Source organism: Sipha flava, unplaced genomic scaffold (assembly GCF_003268045.1).
Source record: "Sipha flava isolate LNK unplaced genomic scaffold, YSA_version1 253_pilon_pilon, whole genome shotgun sequence".
Classification (NCBI taxonomy): Eukaryota; Metazoa; Arthropoda; class Insecta; order Hemiptera; family Aphididae; genus Sipha; species Sipha flava.
This window is the reverse complement of record NW_020272905.1, coordinates 499321-520119: the sequence shown is the minus strand read 5'-3', so window position 1 is coordinate 520119 and position 20799 is coordinate 499321. Positions and strand designations below refer to the sequence as shown.

Sequence of the window (20799 nt, the reverse complement as noted above, 5' to 3'; positions counted from 1 at the left end):
CTATGATGAAGTAATCTTATAATTCAGTGACATTTATACTAAGCACTCAAAAATGGTAAAATTAGAATTCTGAAACTATTATTGTTTTTTTTTAACTATAGATTTTATTACTCAGTATAAAATAATAAATTATATACTATATATTTTCTTTCTTTAAAATGTAATTATTTATAATCGTTTTGCCATTAAATAGTAATTAAGAATATATGAGTCAATATATGAGTCGCATGACTTAAGGCTATTTTTTTTCTATATTTACTTCATATTAAGAAACATAATTATTCTACTTAAGATTCCAATATTTTTAGATGTAAATACTTATTTGAAAATTACATAATTGATACTTCTAAGACAATACAAGATTTATTAAACATTTCATAAAAACATATTTTAACTTTAAAACATTACAGTTTAATAGTGTTATAGTACATATTTTTACTTTTAAAACGCTATAGTTATTCCGAAGTAGTTTTGTTTTACGTGATAAAAATTGTATACTTGTTTGAAACGCTTGTATATTTAATGGATCACCATAATCCATAAAATGGAATTACAAATATATAATACGTTCAGCTAGTAGTCAGCAGACAGCAGTCAGTATACCGATTATATTTATGTAGGTATACATGTTCCAAGCTGATAAAATAAATTGAGGATAATTAGAAGAGTATAGTTTTCTGAAATATTTTATTCAGATTATTATCAGGTGTAATTAATATTTAATTGAATGAAACTTTCGTAAATGAGCGATCATTCATGAATATACAAGTTATTAGATATTCTGAATTAAATATTGGTACAATACACATTGCATTCGACGTAGATAATTATAACATATCATAAAATTATATACGAATATTGGTATTAGGATAATACGATTATAACCTACGTCTATACTTCAATTCAGGTTTCTGATACTGTTACTTAAAAACTAGTTGTGCCTTGTAGGTATTCATTTAATTCCGAGGTAAATAAAGACTCAAAAGTACTTAGTTTTTGGCTTAATATATTTTGCATAACAATACATACTTACCTAATGATATCTAAGGGTTAAGTGAATCAAACATTTTTTTTTGTATGGTTGTTATATTAGATTTAATTATATACATTAATTGCATTTAATACTTAAATTTTAAGAACAAAGCCATATTATTATTTATATTATTAAATTAAATTAAATTAGTATTTTTATTTATTTGTTTTAGTATACATACACTATAATTTTGTAATAGACTACATAAAACAATTTTTTTTTGTTTTATGTTAGTACTGTTCATCAATTACTCAAATAAAGTCTTGAGTTATTTTTTAAAAACTGTTTATTTTTTACTTTGTACGTGTGAAACAAAAAATGATTTTCTTGAAGTTATTCAAAAAATATTAAACTGGGGTTATCAACAAAGAGTTTGTCTTGTGAATACTAATGTACTATACATCTACCAAATAATGAATATTTTTTTTATACACATTTATGTAGTATTTATATTTAGTATAATTTATGATACTTGTTAAACATTAACTCATTATGATTCTTGATAACTTGACTCAATACTTCTAAACTGCATAAAATATTCTCAATTTTTTTTTTCTACACTTCTTCACAACAAAAACTTTAAATATTCAATGTAATTACTGGCATGTATAACTTTTGATAAAAAAAATATGATCAAGTCGTTTTAGGCTTAATTTTATTTATTTTTTAAATAGTTGCATACTCATATCGTGAATGAAGTCAATAAAATTTATGTAAAACTGACCTAGTGTTATGTTGATCACCTAGATAAATTGTAGTTTTTAATAATGTTTAATATGCATTTTCACGAAAAATTAACACTTGACCTTTTGCTATAGTATTATTATTAATTATATTATTACCTATTTATTTATTATTATTATTATTTTTATTATTACTATTATTATTATTATAACATACCAATCACGGTAATTTAGATTTAATTACATACATTAATTATATTTAATACTTACGTTTTAAAAATAAATCCATATGGAATCTTATTTATTATTTTTAATATACGTACACTATGATTTTGTAATAGACTAAATAAATATATAAAAATACATAAATACATAAATACATATGAGTAATCGACCCTAAATAGTCGGGAGAAAGGCGAAGGAGAAAAAGAAAACCAATCATGGCCATTCAATTCGATTTTTATTGATTTATTTAGTTTTTATTCACTTGGGATAGTATCTTCGATGAATACTAATGCATTGTCCAGTTGTAAACAATTATTTTTCTCTTTACGCTCTAGAAATCAAAAAAATCCATTCGATCAACCATTGGATCTCCTACTATTTTCGGTTCAGATGTTTGGTTAATGTATGTGTATAAAATATACTGATAAATAGCCAGATCGTTTGTACGATGACGAATCAACGAGGTTAAACAAGCGAATGAACTCATTATCTTTTAATTATTATCACTAAAATAAAATCATTTTATCGTATATCTTATATTATATAAATGTTAAAAACAATTATAATTACTAAAACTCATTAAAGTATAATTTTAAGGTTAGTAGGTTATTATTATATAGCTAAACACGTGTTTTATAACATTAATTACATGAATTAATTATAATTACAATAATTATGTGTGGTACAAGTAAACAACCGTTTGAATAATTTATATTTAAAACGTAAAATAAATAGTTATATTGATGTAATAATCATCAAACTCATCACCTTGAGAATATGAGTAATATGGAAAACCATTCTATTTAAAAGCATGTATCGATTAAATGTCTCAAAATGATTCAACGGTAAAATATTCTATGACAATATTATGTTGAAAGTACGGGTATATGCGTGTCAATTAAATAATCTTTAAAACAATATTTTTAACTAATTTGCGAAGCATTTTTCACTGTGATATTTTGAAAATATTTAATTCTGATTTTTATACGCATTCCATTTGATCGTTCGTTGACATTTTATATGATCAGTAACATTTTTACAAAAATCAAACAAAAGGAGGCGTACCAGTTTCCGGCAATGTGTTATACATGTTTTGAATTGCAAACGTTTGACTAATGTACTAACCAGGGACAAATGGATGGCATTGAAACCGTTTCTCATTATTCTTTTGGTCCATTTTATTTCCTGTATAATATATGTACAAGTACTTTCAATAAATCATTTATTTATAAAAATAAATTTTTTATCATCACAAGGTCTATTTTTCACCACTTATAATATGAAAAAAATTATGTATTATCAGCTAGGTTTATTGTGTTTTGTAGGAATGTGTGTTTCGCGTGTACTTTAGTCAACGCAATCAAATTATCAACACGTTTTTGACTTACATTTTATTTTTGTATCGTATTTGTACTCACAATTTTCATTTATGTTAAAGTTTCGTAAAAATAGTTCTAATAACATTTTTAATTTTCAGATGTAAAAATGTCTAAAATCAACAAAATTGGCTAAAAATGACTATCGTCATTAAAGAATGTCCCGTGTTGGATATTTTTATAACTCAAGCGTATAGATGAAGTTTCATCCGGAGTGGATAGGTAATTAATATTATTATTAATTAATTGTTTTATGAATATTATGTAAATGTATATAATATAGTATTGTAATTTTATATATTTTAGTTTGGATCTTGGCGTGCATTTCCTTCGTACTGTGTCAAGATGGCATCGACATCGTTGATGCAACCAAGAGTTCCTTACTATCAGAAGTTTCAAAACTGCGAGATTTTGAAGCTACTTCGTCTCAAAGACCGACCTTAACAGCCAGAGAAGAGCAAATCGAAGATGAATTAATTAATAGTGCTACAACAACAGAGACATTATTGGAAAAACGCAAGTTTACGATTAGACCTTTGATAGAAAATGAAGGACACCGAGAAATCGTTACCAATTTTGACCGATTCGATGGAACCGGTCCGACAACTACGAGAAGTGTTAGTAGTACTTCAATAAACAAAAACAAAGTTTCATTTTCTTCGACTTTCAAAAAATATGATGGGCCTGAAAATGTAACTAATGTTGATAATGTTAATTTTACTACATCTTTTGATGGCCTTACAAAAAAATCAACTACCGATAATGGAGAGAGAAAAACTAGACAACGTTTAGATGGATTTAAAGGTGTTACGACAAATAGGGGGAAAACGAGATTTCAGAATGAACAAACCACTTCGGAAATTCCAGACCTTCTAGCTACGTTACGTCATAAAAAACCGATTAGAGTTAAGCCAATTGAGCAAATCATAAAAGAAGATGTTGTTTCTGCTTTGAATGCAGACGATTTGGTTGATACTACTACGGTTATACAGGATACTACTGAAGTTGAACAACAAAGACCCAAATTCAAAAAACCACCACTTATAGCGACTCACCATCCCAATTTTGGAACTTCAACTGAAACTTCTCGTAGACCAGCTATTAGATCAAATTTGAATTTAAAACAAAAAATATCTTCTTCTACAATTAAAACAAGACCACCTGAGTCTGATGCGACAGAGTCTGACAATACATCTGGCAATAAATCACTCGATATTATCTCATCTAATGTACAATCAAATAAAATTAGACCGGTTAAAGTGATTACGCCAAAAGGGACCACAACTGTTCAACAACCTATTCCACCTACTGCTACGGCATGGGCTTTAGCATCTTTAAAAGCACCAAACAACACAAATAAATTATTTAGAAAACCTGCAAATGTAACAAATGCTCAAGAACAAATTGCTAAAATCAAACCATTCATTACATGGTCTACGAGATTGCAAAAAATTAATGAGGAAAATTCAAATACTACTTCTATTTCAAATAATACTGTAGTAACCGAATCAAAAGAATTTACTACAGGAATACCAGTACAAAATATGTCGTCTATTAATGATTCTAGTACTGCCAATAGATTAACACCACAAATAACTTCGACAGAATCATTATTACAAATAATATCAACATCGCCAAAAAATCATGTGCCACAAGGGATCGATTCTACTGCGACTATTGTGGGTGGAGATACTGATCAAAATAAGTATGAAGTTTATGGATCTCTAAAACCCGATGTTGAAAACGCAAAAACTGTTATTGAAACATTACGTCCCTCGTCGTCTACAACACCTTCGGAATCGCAAAGTTCAAATCTGTTATTAGTAACATCTTATAAATCAATTCTAGAAAACAATAATACTTCAGGTATCCAACAAAATGTATTTACTTCGTCTGAAAATCCTATAATGGAAAATATATTGAAAAAAGAGATTATAAAAGATAATCTTCTAACAATGACGACAAACCAACCTAGTATTGTTCAACTCAGTGAAGAAGTACCAATCACCGGAAGTGCAGAAGACCATACAATGCCAATCGTGTCAACTTCAACCGAAATGATTAGTAAAATACCAGGACTGTTATTTGACTATTCAGAATATCATGATGTAAATAAAGAACCAACAATAACAACAACTGGAGTTCAACCAAGTAGTTCAGATGTAACATTTTCATTTTCTCATGATATTGATTTGAGTAATCGAAATCATTCAACTACTACTGAACAGTACATAGAAAGTATTAAAACTAAGTTGGATGGCAAAATTACAAAATCTACGAATACTCACGATTCACTGGAAATTGACGATTTTACTCATATGTTTTCATTAAATCGTCCGATTTCCAGTTCTAGTGATGGAACTAAAATTGTACCACCAATCTCAGAAAAAACTATATCGGGTAGGGCTTCGGATTTTGATGTTTACTATACTAATGACTGTAATTCGTAAAATTAATATTTGTTTTTGTCAACAGAATTACCCTTACCAACCAATGAAATATCAAATACGTCTCAAGTATACAGTTGGTCTAATGGCCCAGATACGTTTTTTACAGACTTCGATTCTAATTCAACGGACAGTCATGATAATACAGATGATGGCCAAAAAACTTTTGAATCTTCTTCGCAGAGCTCCATAGCAGTTAATGAGCTAACTTCAGAATCTGATATTTCTGAAAACGATGTTCCTATAATCATTACTAGTTCATCAACTACAACAACATCGACCTTGCCTACTACAACAACTACAACAATAATTCTAAAACCAACAATGAGAACAACAACAACTTCGACCACTCCAATACCAATATCAACAACAACTTCGACCACTCCGATACCAATAACAACTACAACAACTTCGACCACTCCGATACCAATAACAACTACAACAACTTCGACCACTCCGATACCAATAACAACTACAACTACTTTGAGACCATCATCTACAACAACTACAATCACCCAAAAACCAACTACTACGACCACCATAAGTCCCTCAACAACCACTACAACTACCCCCAGACTTACAACAACAACAACTACTACCTCGACTACTCCAATACCAGAAATAACAACAGCTACCCAAAAACCAACAGCTACGAATAACCCGATACTTATAACAACAACTACCAATAAGCCAAATCCAATTACTTCAAGACCAAAACCAGCAGTGGTTGACTTAACTTCGACTACTTTAGAACCAAATATACCAGCCGTTCAATCATTCTTAAAAGTTATAGTTAATTCAACTATGAAAAATATATGTGGGAGTGAAGACGAACTGAAAGATGCTATCATCAAACTTTTTGAAAGTGGAACAGAGAGGTAACTACAAAAATATTGCAATGTATTTTATTTCAAGTAACATCATTTTTTTTTTTTTTTATAAATATATTACAGCGTGCGTACGAAAAATCAAATTCGGTTTCTAAATGTTAACGAAAGAAAATGCTTAGATCCTAATGATGAAAAAAGTCCGGTGAGCGTGGAGTTCTATTTAGTTAACGATGATGGAAATTTTAACGCTTACATAAACGAAGAATTTATTAATTTATTGGACAAGCATGAATTTGACTACAAATTAAACGTATGTACAATAAAGATACAAAACGTATTATGAAATATTATTGATACAAGTTTGTTTCTTGTATATTGAAATATATTAAAAGTATAAATACAAGACAGAAACTATGAAGTATAAAAGCAAAGAATCGTTAATATGCTTTTTGAATACAATTGCATTTCTCAAGAGAATCTTGGTGTGTGACACAAACTGTTAATAATTTCATATTTGTTTGCTGATATATACCTAATCAATAATGTCACATTTAATAACATTCTTCTTGTTAAAATTTGGTTAATTATGAGTTCCCCAAAACTGTTATCTTGACATTTTAGACTTTTTTCATTCGTCATTCCGAGGCATTTACATTTCAGCATATACAAAACAAATTATATCACCTCTGACCACAATCCAGTTATTCTGAACATTAATGGCCAATCTATCTTCAACCCTCCTAACACTTCACTATCAAAAGATCCAGTAAACTGGAATAAATTCATGTCACACCTTGAAAATAATATAAATTTAATCTAAATCTCACTGAAAATTAAAGATGAAATAGAAAATGCTGCCCAGAACTTTGCTACCTCAATATAAATCGCTGTTTTTAACTCATCTCACACACTCAATGATTGAAACTACTCAGTTAAAAGAAATTTTTACCTTACCTCTCTTTATCTTACTCTCTGTATAAAAACACTAATTGCCGAAAAATGCAGAATCTGTTCTGGTTGGCAACGAACAGTCTCCCATCTGACAAACGAACACTAAATCGCATGTTCAGTACAATTAAAAAACAAATACAAACCCACAAATCTGACTATTTTAAGTCAAAATATCAAGTCCTAAATGTACATGATGGATCCTTGTGGGAAACCGCTCCAATTTGAATGAAAATTAAAAATCATCCATATCCTCTAAAAAAGATGACTTATTAGCTATATCCGACAAGAAAAATGCAAATATTTTCGGTATTCAACTTTCAAATATTTTTACACCTCATTGGAATATATCTCCTGATCAAAACAATCTTGACGATGTTTTAAAATTTTTAGACAGCCACTGTCAAAGTCACTTCCCGTAAAACTCATATGTTACAACGAAATAAAATATTTCATACTTAAACTGAAAGATAAAGTCACCGGGTTACGACTTAATTACCAATAAAATACTAAAATTTCGCCCTAAAAAATCTATAATGTTCCTTACCTACTTATATAACTCAATCCTAAAATTATCTTATTTCCCGCTAATCTGCAAGTTCTTAATAATAACTCATAAACAACATAAGCCGAACAAATCCAAAAATGAGGCTCCTTCATATCGACTAATCAATTTATTATCGGAGTTGGCCAAATTATCGGAAAACATTTTGCTTCGCAGAATCAGATTAATCACCCAAACTCAAAATATAATCCCTGATAATCAATTCGAATTTAGGTTCAAGCATTCTACCACCCAATATATTCATAGGGTTATAGACAAAATATCTTTCTCGTTTGAAAAAAAAAAAAATATTTTCCTGGCGTTTTTCTTGATATATCTTAAGCGTTTGATAGATTATAGTATCAGGGTCTACTTTTCAAAATAAAAATTTCTACTAGCATCACTGTACTTAATAATTAAATCATACCTCTCAAATCGCACATTTGTCGTCAGACAAGTTAACGCATTCTCTTTTTACTTCAAAATTCAAGCAGGAGTCTTACGAAGTAGTGATCAATCTCCCGACCGTTATAACATATTCACTGCAGACATACCAAATGTTGATAATATTCGAATTGCCATATATGCAGATAATACAAAAATATTAAGTGATCATAATGATAACACCGAACACCAAATTCCCCCATCGTTCAAAAAGACGATGTTGCCAAGATTTATTAAATTCCTAACCAAAATGATGTCTGAGGGTACTCTGTCATTGGACAGCCTCTCTCCTCATATTATTTCATTGTCATGTCATTTTTTTTTTATTATTATTAAATTTGCTTATTGTACATATGATACAGATTGTACATTTTCTATTTAAATAAAAAAAATATAAGTAAATGTATGAATACTTGATATTATTTTAACACTATTCTGTTATAGGTGATAGGAGTTGAGTTAATGCAACGAATTATAGAAAATGTTAATAATAATGAAAAAGAGACACAAAATTCCAGAGTGAAGGCTGCTATTTATCTATCATGCATAGCTGGAATTTGCTCTGTTCTTGTATTTATTTTGGTAAGTGAACAAATTTTATACTTATTATGCCCTAAGTATCTTGATGAATTTATTTCTGATCATTTTTATATAACATTTAATTTACTTGTATCATTATTTAGTTAGTTGTTCGAAAACGTCAAAAACGATTTAACTATGGCCAAAGGTGTACTCCAGTATCATTGGACGACTATAGCATGGATAATATATCGGTATATAACAGCGTCAGAAGAAAAGGCGTATTAAGGGCATCAAAACGATCTTATGGAAATCCTGCCTTTGACGACTCAGTATGTATTTTTTTTTAATTTGTTACACTTATATGTGTATTGTATTTAAAAATTCTGATATGGTATGTGGCCAGGTAGAAATTATTATGTAATTGTACTCTCATGTAGACTAACGATTCTCAAACTGGGGATCGCGACCCCCCTAAAGGTCGCTAGCAATCTTTATAAGGCCACCAATATATGAAATAATTAGTGAGGTGGTTTTGAAAATATTATCATTATAATAAATATTGAGAATTACAATTTATAAAAAATTAGAATTGTCATTAAAAACGTTATATAAATCATATTAATTTATCACTTATTTTTAATGTTATCAAAGTAAAAAGGTCGCTCAAAATGTTGGTGACATTGTAGGATATCGTGGCCTCAATAAGATTGAGAACCGCTGACTTAGACTACGTAGAAATCTAATTTATTTCATTATCTCAACTATTTGATTTTAAAAGAATATAAGTTCTAATAATTTATATTAATTTTGTACATGTAGATACATTTTATTTCAAATCTGACTATGTTAAAATTAATCAAAGATTTAAAAATAATCATATGAAATTATATTTTATTTAAAAATACAAAATATAATATACTATAAAATAATTAAAAAATATTTAATAATTTCATCAGTCAGCATTTTTATTATAATTTATAAATGACAAATTTGAGAAATCGGTTTTTAGTTAAAACTAAAAATAATTTATTTTTAAATTTAATTAAAAAAAAAAGATATTGAAAATATATTGAACATAAAATAAGTTTATTTTATTTATAATTTTTTATTTTATGATATGATTATAAATGGAAATTATTTTTTGAGATATTTCGAAATATTTCGTGCCCAATATTAAAATATTACATGATTATGACTATTATGAGTTTCATAACTCAAATTATTAAACATTTTAATTTAACTCATACAATATTTAAGTATTTCATTTCTATTCGTAGTACATAGTGTGATTATATTGATCTTTATTATCATATAATTTTATTCAGTATATAGTTTTCATTTTAGAAGTTTTATTTAAATTTAAAGTATAATTTATGTTTAAAAATATGGAAAATTGAATAATGATTTACCTATAAAAAAGACGAGCTTTACTCAACATTTTACCGGAATTAAAATAAAAATCAAACCCTCTAGTACATGGTGCAATTAGATAAAATCAATATTTTCAATTAGTATTTGTAAATAAAATGTTTATGAATAATAGTGAATTACCTGTGTATTATATACCTATACAGTGTATAGTTAATTTTCGAGACAAAATAATGAAGATCATTTTCTACTAGTTAAATAAAATGTATGTCGTTTGTTTTTTAAATTTGATAATTTATTCAAATTGCAAAAACTATGATTACATAGTACACATCCACGCCCAAAACGTTTTGCTTATTGAATCTTATCGTTGCGTCGTACTTCTATTAATCCACAAAAAATAATCGAGATGTGAGTCGTACGTGCACGAGAACTAATGAAACCAATTACACTATATTATGGTGATGTTTAAAATGGTTTTCTCCCCCTACTTTTTGTGAGTGTTTTATACAAACTATATAGTATACAGTACACACACACACACACACTAAACCATATTATACTTTATCGCTTCCCGTATTATTTGTTCCTTGACATGTTTGTTTCTCGTCGTGTTAGTCAAAAAGAAAGGTCGCCTATTGATAAATGAATTGCTCCGTCAAGCATTATAAACATTTTACATAATAATTTGTCGTAGTTATAAAAATAATGAATTATAATGACTTATTCAGTTCGAATTAAAATGTTCAGTTTATTTGTTGCGTCCGATAAACATGGTACATATTTGCCGCGTCTGTGTTATTTTAAATTTAATGGGAATCTCATTTAACTTTTTTTTATCCAACTAAAAATTATTAAAAAATGTGCCATTGGTGCTGCTTTCGGAAAAAGTACGGACGGACTGTACCAGCGAGAAGAGATAGCAGGGCTAGTAGGTCTAGTAGACGAGATAGTAGAAGATGGAGTATTTTTACAATTTTTATGAAAGATGTACTGAAATTGGATTGAAGTTTTGCTTCCATAGACATAAACTAAGTAATGTTTTTTTTTTTCATAGTCTGCTGTCTCGCACTCGTTGAATTTCGGTGGCTTAATAAGCTTCTCGGAAGATCGTCCGGCAATAGACGAGGAGTTTTCCAACATACCAGTAATTACAGTCAAACCAGATGAATTGCCACCTGGTGCCGAAACTAAGAACCGTTATGCCAATGTTATACCTATGCCAGAAACGAGAGTTATGCTTAATCCACGAGGTTCTGGACATAATTCTGATTACATTAATGCCAACTTTGTCAAAGTAATATTTCACACTAAATTTAACTACAGAAAATGGCCAAGTAAAATATTAACCACTATTCTAGGGTTACAAAGGTGCCGATAAGTTTTATATCGCTTGTCAAGCACCTATGCAATCTACTCTGCCTGATTTCTGGCAAATGATCTGGGAACAAAATACTAGAGTAATCATGATGGTTACAAGTTTGACTGAGAAAGGAGTGGTAAGTTATACTTGATCAAATGTGCAGCTCGTCAAATTTAAATATTTTAATATTAAATGTAAACAAAAAAAACTGTTTGTAAAAATAAGTAGTAAAGAAATTATAAATCCATGGGTTTTATCTCAAGTAATTATTCGATGAAATGTACATTATGTAGAACTTAGAATAAAAATAGTATTTATTTGTAACAATATGTAAAAATAATTAAGAATTAAATATTTGCGATAAAATGTTTTTTCTATGAAATTTAAATGTTGATATTAAATATATAATATTTTTATTCTTTTTTTTTTTTTATTAAATTGTATTTATTTTTTAAACGATAATTAAATAAATATTATTGAGTATAATTAAATATCGCGATTTCTCAAAAATGTATATATATATATAAATATAATTATAAAATACATCATACATCTAAATTCATTAATAATATTTTTAAAAAATATAGGAACTAACATTTGCTTAAAATATTATACTTCTTAACTGTTTTTTTTCTTTTTGTTTGTCGATATAATAATTTTTATTACTTTACTTTATTTTTTTTATCCATAAATGCTTATAATCTGCCGTATTGACGGCCGTTAAAAATTTGAATACAAATTTTACCTTATAAATACAATACCTTAATTATTAATTTAAAATTCGTATGATAAATTGTGACTCATATATAGGTTATAGACCCCTAGGGTTCAAAGCCTACGAGGATATATGTAGGAGAACAAATACGAAATCTCATAATTTTTTTAAATATCACAATAATTTTGTCGAATCATATGTTTAAAATGTTTCTCAAATACATTTTAGTAATGTATTAATATGAAACCTTGATTATGTGATGTTAGATAACAAAAATGCATTATAAACAATTTCCTAACAACCGAAAAATAATTTATTTAATTATGTAACCATAAATTGTTGACTATTATGTATGCATTCACTTAGAGCGGTAGTTCTTTTCTTTGTCTAAAGAATACTGATTGAATGTTTAAAATATATCTGGGACTTAATTTCATCCAATTAAAATGCTTCGTTTTTATCATACCATCTATAATTGTGTATTAATTATCTATAATTCACACGATTGATCATTGTAAATTTTGAAATCTGTTGAGCAAATTTAATTTAAATTGTAAAACCAAATTGTATTTATTAAAAATATAATTTAAAATTACTATGAAATTAATTAAGAAGAAAAAAGGTGGTCAAATTTAATCAGTTATATATTACATATATTAAATATGTGTACGTATTTTTGAATTATTTGTTTGTTGTGCCAAAATTATTTTTAATATGTTATGATTATCCCTGTAAACCTAAATGTGCATTATGTAGGTATGTATCATTATTTTATCGGAAATGTAAGAATAATTTCTTGTCGATCGTAATAAGCGTATTACGAGTATTTCCCTAAATATAATTAAGTACTTAATTTATCAGATTTGTTCGGATTGTGTAATACATATATATTGTATATTATTTTATATTTATATTCATGTGCTTTCATATTGACACCACTAGATATAGATAGCGGAAGCAAATAATATCCTATTGCATTTCTTAAATAAAAAAAAATATGTTTATATTCATGGATCCAAAATTCTTAAACATGGAAAGTTTAAATATGACAAAAGTTATAATTACATTATTTACGTTATTAATAATTTACACAATCCATTTTATTATTTCAATTATAAATTACTTATGACAATTTCTAAAATTCAAATTTATAAAAATTTTATTTTTCTTATTAGTATAATATTTACACAATTTTAAAATTTATTACATAAAACTGCATTTTTATTATTTCAATATTTTTTTGATCTTATTTATTTCTATAGTATTTATTTATTTTATTATTTATTTCATTAGTTCTAACTTTTTGTATTAAATTACATTATATTGGAAGTTACAGTTAATAGTGGTAATTTATTTTATTTAGTATTTAACTGTTACCATTTTATAACACGTTTCAGTACTAAAAATAATTTTTCACCTTCGTATGACATTCTAAAAATCGATAAATATTGTTTGTATGCTGTAATGAGATTTCCATCCATATTTTACATTTATAGTTTTTAGCAATAACTTTTTTTTTTCTATAAATAAACTTAATTTAAATATATTGCATATAACTATAATGAAAATATTTTAAGTATTAATTTACATATATACGATAAATAATTATATAAATTAATGAAATTGGACATTTATGATATACTTTTTTTTTAATTTACTTTGCATATAAAAACAAGTATTTATAAAACGAAAGAACTTTTATTATACAATTTCCAAAAATTTTCTTAACAATTAACAAGTGATCTACATTATTTTTAGTATAAATAATAAATCATGTGTTTAAAAGCGTAATATTTTAAAATATTTTTATACAACGTAAGTATTCAATAATAATTTAATTCTTATACTTCAAATATTTACTAATTATTTATGTTTTTTTCTTGCTCAACTGTTCCTTCATATTTTGTAGATATTAATCAAAAATGATACAATGTATACGAATATATACGATTTTATACACAATTGTAATATTTGTACCCTTAATACACCATAATGTTATTTACTTTTAATTATAATTACAATAAAATTTCACTTAAATTAAATATTAAGAAGTATAAAAATGTAATCGAATTTTTTTATTCCTTTTTAATATACAAATAATAGGTTAAAATATCAATTTAAATATGTCTGCGATTGTAAATTGAAACGAAATATTTAAACTGTGGTTGGTTATAATTATATTATAAATCTTAATCAATTTTCACACATAAAATCTTGTTAAAAAATAGTTTACATACTATAATTATTTAAAATTTTTCTATATACAGTTTAAAATTATTAATTGGTTTAGGAACATAGAAATGTGTGATGAATTCATTTTATATTGTTTTATTGTTTATTACTATATTTGTGTCTTATCAAAGTTATATACATTGTTATTTAATTTTTCTGACCTATTACAGTCTAAGTATTTAACTTTAATGTCAGTATATAATTATAATGAATACAAATCATTTTAGTTAAAAGTTATATTGAGATGTTTCACATGATAAAATTAAATTTTGTTGTGTTCGTTTAAATATTAAACTTAATAATTGAAATATATTAAATAAATTTAAATGTATTTCGGTTTATTTTTAGTCAAGGTTATTAACTCATATTTTAAAATTAAAGTAATGTATATTGATGATATTTTTAGGTTTTCTATACCTGTACGTGACCTGTATTTGAATTTATATTATTTTGTGATTTAAAAAATACTTTTTTTAATTTAAATAAAATATTTTTGGACTAATTAATTATAAATATTGGCATTTATTGAATTATGGGTGTGACTGTCACAGTGCGACAAAAACTTGTATACAATAATACATTTTCATTTAAATTTGATGTTAATGGTTTAAAAAACTCATAACATGTTGCATCATATTTTTATGTTATATGAAACACATATACAAAATTTACTGTATGTTTGTTATACCTTTATTAATTGATATTACCATTTACTTTTTACTTTTATTATACGGGTGTATAGCATAATGTTATTTTTAATAGCTGTAGAATTTATTATGATGTAACATGCAGTATGTTTTATATAATTTAAAACTAAAAATTATTTTATTAAACATTAATCATGCATATTTAAATATTCTTAAGCATTATTTTTATTATTTACGATTTACTTAAGTATTCAATATTTTAACATTCAAATTATTTTTCTATTCAGGAACGATGTGCTGATTATTTGCCACCTTCTGAAGTAGTAGATTGTCATCGGTTATTTGGTGATTATCAAGTAACATTGAAGAAGCGTGAAGTCAAAGATAAGTTAATCATATCAAATTTGCAGCTAAAGGCAAGTTCGATAATATAATATTTACGCTTACAAATATATAACTGTAGTGTAAATATCAAATACTCATATCACTGAAAGTATAAGAATATTTTTTATAGTTGAATATTGCTATAATCAAAGTACATTGTCAAGTTTATGTATTTAAACATATAAGTTATATTAAAGAGAAACTATAATGTTGAGATTACTACGATTTGAGAAAACAATAATTTAATTCTTTGGGAAGGACATCAGTCATGTAAATACATACGTAAAGTATAATTGAAAACAGGTATTCTGATAAGTAATATATAAATAGTAATATATTATAATAAAAAATTGAAGTGATTATAGTAGGTATCTATACGTCATATAAATTCGAACAGTAAAGTCAAACAGTAGTAAGCTAATATATAAAATTCAATTATTCGGCATTTATGTTCTTTAATTCACTTTTTTTTTGTTTGTACGAGTAATTTTTTAAGTGGCTAATATCATAAAACTTAAAAAGTGATTTGCTCATTCAAACATTTTATATTCTTCTTTCCAACTATCTATCAACAGATCAAAATAGTACGACTGAATAAAGCAATATGAGTACTGACGTATGGCTTTTAAATGCACCGAATCCATTGGTTTTACGTTTTAAAGGGACCATAAACGAACGAATATTCAATTGAATATTTAGGGGATTATTATTTATAGAGTATTATTTCCGGGATAACGTTATTTCTGATAGAAATATTGTTAAGATGTGGGTAAGGTCTTCATAATATTCGGACTGTATGCCTGATTCTATCCATATTACCACCAAACAAAATGATTCTTACTTACCTATATACAAAACAATATATAATAAACATGGCTCAGATTTAAATGTATTAAAAATCATACAATAATGCATTAAAAACAGCCAAAAATGCTATTGAAAAATAACTTGAACTTTTTTTTTTCATTTATTTTTTTTATTATACTAATAAATATATTTATTAGTATAATAGTTATAGTATATTAGTAAATTATTAGATAATTTAAATTTTTATTAAAAAATAATCTGAATACTGAAAATGTTAATTTATGACTGGCGAAGATGGTATTGACTGAGAAGCATATTTGAAGTGGCAAATATTGTCTGGTATTAATTCTGATATGTTTGTTAGAGAGGTTTATTTACCTTATAAAATGTTTGAATTTTTTTCTTTATTGCTTTTTCATAAATAGTTATATTATTTGAAATACAAATTTTGGCATCATTTACGACATTCATTTTTTTAGCTAAAGGTATAACTTTAGAAGTTATACAGCCTTGTATATTTCCATGGTTGGCTTTTATAAATGTTAAATTTGATTATTTTTCCTTGAAAATGGCATTTAATGTTCCGCTAATTTGATAGCTTTGGCATTTTTTTCTTTAAGTCCATTGATTACTGTTTTAACAAACTGAAAATATTCACAGCAGTATACTACAATTTTATCCAAGATTTCAACATGTCAGTATTGGTTGAGTTGGTAAAGAAAAAGTTGAGCCCATCAATATAAATTTCAAAACTCTAGAAGGTGCTTTTGAAAGTTTTTATTTACATTTGAAATTTGTTATATGTAAAAATACTATATAATATACTCGTATACTATACAAATATATACATTAAAATAAATAAAATGACCGATAACCATTAAAAAATGCTCTTATAATAAGAAAATATGGAAAAATGCAAAAAAAAAGCCGAGAATATGCATTATAAAAATTTCGGTTTTGAAGTGTCTGTTACATAAAATTAATTATGTGTTTGGAAAACATTGTTTAAGGTCATCCAAAAAAAGATGCATTTTACTTTGAAATTCGGGAACTAGTAATAAATATTGAATGGTCGACGATTCGCGATATTATTATTATAATGAAACTGTAACGTGATTGTTTTTCCGTATAGAACTTGGAGACAAATCTGTGGAGGGACGTGACTCACCTATGGTACGGTGGATGGCCAGTGCAGGGTGTTCCGTCTGATCCGGGTACAATATTAGCATTCCTGATGGAAGCCAGGTCGCACATGAAGACTAACAGTGGTCCGCATGTGGTGCATTGCAGTCCTGGCACGGGAAGGACGGGCACACTGATAGCTTGTGACATAGCCATCAGGGAATTCGAGTTGTCGCGTAGTGTCGACGTACCCAAAACGGTGTACGCGATTCGTCGTTGTAGGGCTGGAGCGGTTCAGACCCGGGACCAATACGCTCTGATCTATAAGGTAAGGCCTTTCATACAACTGTATTAATGAGTGTGCTCGTAGTTAGGTTCATGCATTAGTTTCTATTAATAAATGTGTTTCTCTTCTCTTAAGACAATAAGAAAAATTTTTTTTATTTATTTATTTGTGATCGTTTTTTTTAATTATTGCACAAAATATGTACTCAATTTTAAATAAAAAGAATAAAAAAGTACATATATACTGATACGATTATATAGACGGAATGTGAATCTATTGGTTCTTTTTCTATTTATGTCAGTACGGCTGTAGTTACTGTCGTTTAACTCTATATTAAGTATTCGTACCAGTTGCACTGTTCATTTCAGATTACAAAATTTGATGATTAAATTTGCAAAACATTATTTGATGTATTGTTGTTGTTACAATACCAAAAGTACACAAAATCAATGACAGGAGTAACAATAAAATTCGTTTTATTATAATAATAATTCGACGAGTAATACATTTGACTGTATGTGATTGTATGTGTGTTTCGTTTTAACTTTTAAATTGTATTCGAATTAGGGGGAAATTTACTTTTCAAAATAAAATTTTAAACTTACTGGGTAAGTTATTCTTATTTTGGGGATGTAGACAAATTCTTGCTCAGTTATAGTTTTGTTTTAATTTATCAGTCTATCAATTGTACTTATCAATTACGAATCATCGATTAAGAATTATTGCATCATTTTCAATTTAACATTTTCAAAGTTTTGGATATTTATGATGATATAATTTCATAATTTTAAAGTTTAAGGAATTAAATATTTTAATTTCATGAAGTTAATATTAAAATAATTATGCAAATTATAACATTTTAATCAATTATAAATAATTATATATGATAATGAAATTCATTAATTTTTTCAGGTGATAAATTTGTACGCAAGTAAACTCTCAGGAGGTGTATTGGATTCCATATAATGACCTCGTACTCATCGTATAATATCATGTTTATATAAATTATATTGTTAGTTATTTCATAATATTATCATACCTTTTATAACTATTAGTGAATATTGTATAGTATGGTGTCTCTCTTTTGTACGATATAAAATTATAAGTTTATGTGTTACTTTTTGAACAAAAAATTATTGTAAGTCTAGGACAATGTCCGAGTTCAAGCAGCGATTCTGTGATAAGAAATTATAGTTCATGATTAATTGTACTAAAAAATTAATCACTGATATAAGACACTTTGAAAAAGACAGTTAAATTTAAACAATTGAAGACTTTATATTCTTTTATAATTATATTTTTTTAGTACTACCTGCATCTAGGTGTACAAAATACTTTGTTTTTATAAATGCAGTCATGTTTTTCATACGAATTCTTGCAAAATGATTAATCTATGAAGTTTTAATATTTTAAATTGATCATGAATATTTTTTTTATTCATTCAAACTTGTATATTATAATTGTTATTATAATCTGAAGGTGTTTCTTTGAACTATGTTGACACCATACATCGCATAAGTTATTATAGTTTTTATTATGATTATAACCGTTGGCTAGTTTTTCATGGCAATTTTATAATAATCTATGTGTATTGTGTTTGTTTTCTATTTGTATAGAACAATAATGAAAGTTCCTCTTTACATATTTACTTTCGCATTGTCGGTATTTATACAAATATATCTACTATTGTATAGTAATAAGTCGAATATGCGCCTAATTATAATATTATATACCACATACATAAATATTTATATAAAATACTTAATATATTATTTATATGTTTTAAATTATCATGTCCTTTGTATGACAGTTCTTTCTATGTACAATAATAGCGTATCGTTATGGGATGATCTTCCCGGAGATTTGTGTTTCAAACACTGGTGAGAATAACAGATGTATAAGATATATGACATAGTCTATGTCACCGGAGAATGGCGTAAATATTTTACGGCTCAACGATCATAAATCAGAAGGTTTTTGCTTGACTTCCTATGTGACACGAGTTTGTCGAATTTGTCGGCACGGTTGTCGCATTCGTTAAATTTTTCCATAATAACGAAACAGTTAATATCCGTTAGAATTACATGTGTCGTACTATGTTGACGTTAAATATTTTTGTCAATTACTTCTGTATATTATATTCTTTTTCTTCTCGTTCTTCTCGTGAATTTAGTAAGCAAAAATGTGTTCATTGGTCGCTCGTTGAATACAAATGTTACGAGAAATATATTGTTTTTAATATTTTTGTTTATTTTATATTTAGTTAATTTTCTATATTAAGAATTAGTTATTCCTTGTTTAAAAATCGAGAGTAATTTTTATACCTAGTTTAAAATAATATACTTTATATGTGGAGACTATCTCACACTGAAAATAAGTGTATTTATATGTACGAGTATATATAATAAGGTATTTTTCCAGTATTGTGTCTGTCTTTGTAATGAAATCCATTCTTTAGGCCCGAATTTTAATGTTATAACTTTCAGAGGTTTATACACTAGCAATCTGAGCTCTCATACAAATCGTTTTGATTTAAATGAACTATGCGTTCATGACTCGTTTACCGTGTACAGCGTATAATGATAATGATAAAACGATTTTATCGGTTTTATGGTTTTATTAAAACCTTCTTAAATATATTATAATACGAATACTAAATAATATATGAATGTGAATATGAGTAGATATTGATATCTTATACTGTTTTTATTAAAATTTTGTATAATATTATGAATATTATGAGATATTTAGAAAAAAAAATGTTTTATTAAAGAAAACCAATTAAATTATCTAATAAATAAAAAAATAAAAATAAAAATACCA

General features: G+C 26.5%; 1 protein-coding gene across 1 annotated transcript; it reads left to right on the top strand.

The window, feature by feature from the left end:
• Positions 1 to 3413: 3413 nt before the first annotated feature.
• On the top strand, positions 3414 to 20232 carry LOC112684624 (flocculation protein FLO11-like). The gene is made up of 11 exons (XM_025556235.1): positions 3414 to 3539; positions 3624 to 5717; positions 5793 to 6642; positions 6718 to 6904; positions 8975 to 9112; positions 9214 to 9381; positions 11478 to 11717; positions 11782 to 11919; positions 15665 to 15793; positions 17701 to 18018; positions 18889 to 20232. Exons 1-11 carry the CDS (start codon positions 3515 to 3517, stop codon positions 18940 to 18942), a joined length of 4341 nt encoding a protein of 1446 aa, XP_025412020.1. The 5' UTR covers positions 3414 to 3514; the 3' UTR covers positions 18943 to 20232.
• The last annotated feature ends 567 nt before the right edge of the window (positions 20233 to 20799 follow it).

What these genes read in the sequence shown, in the direction of transcription:
- LOC112684624 (XM_025556235.1), top strand. Translation starts at nt 3,515, where the DNA reads ATGAAGTTTCATCCGGAGTGGATAG. An exon ending in TTAATGCCAACTTTGTCAAA is followed by an intron (nt 11,718 to 11,781) that starts GTAATATTTCAC and finishes CCACTATTCTAG; the next exon opens with GGTTACAAAGGTGCCGATAA. An exon ending in GTTTGACTGAGAAAGGAGTG is followed by an intron (nt 11,920 to 15,664) that starts GTAAGTTATACT and finishes TTTTCTATTCAG; the next exon opens with GAACGATGTGCTGATTATTT.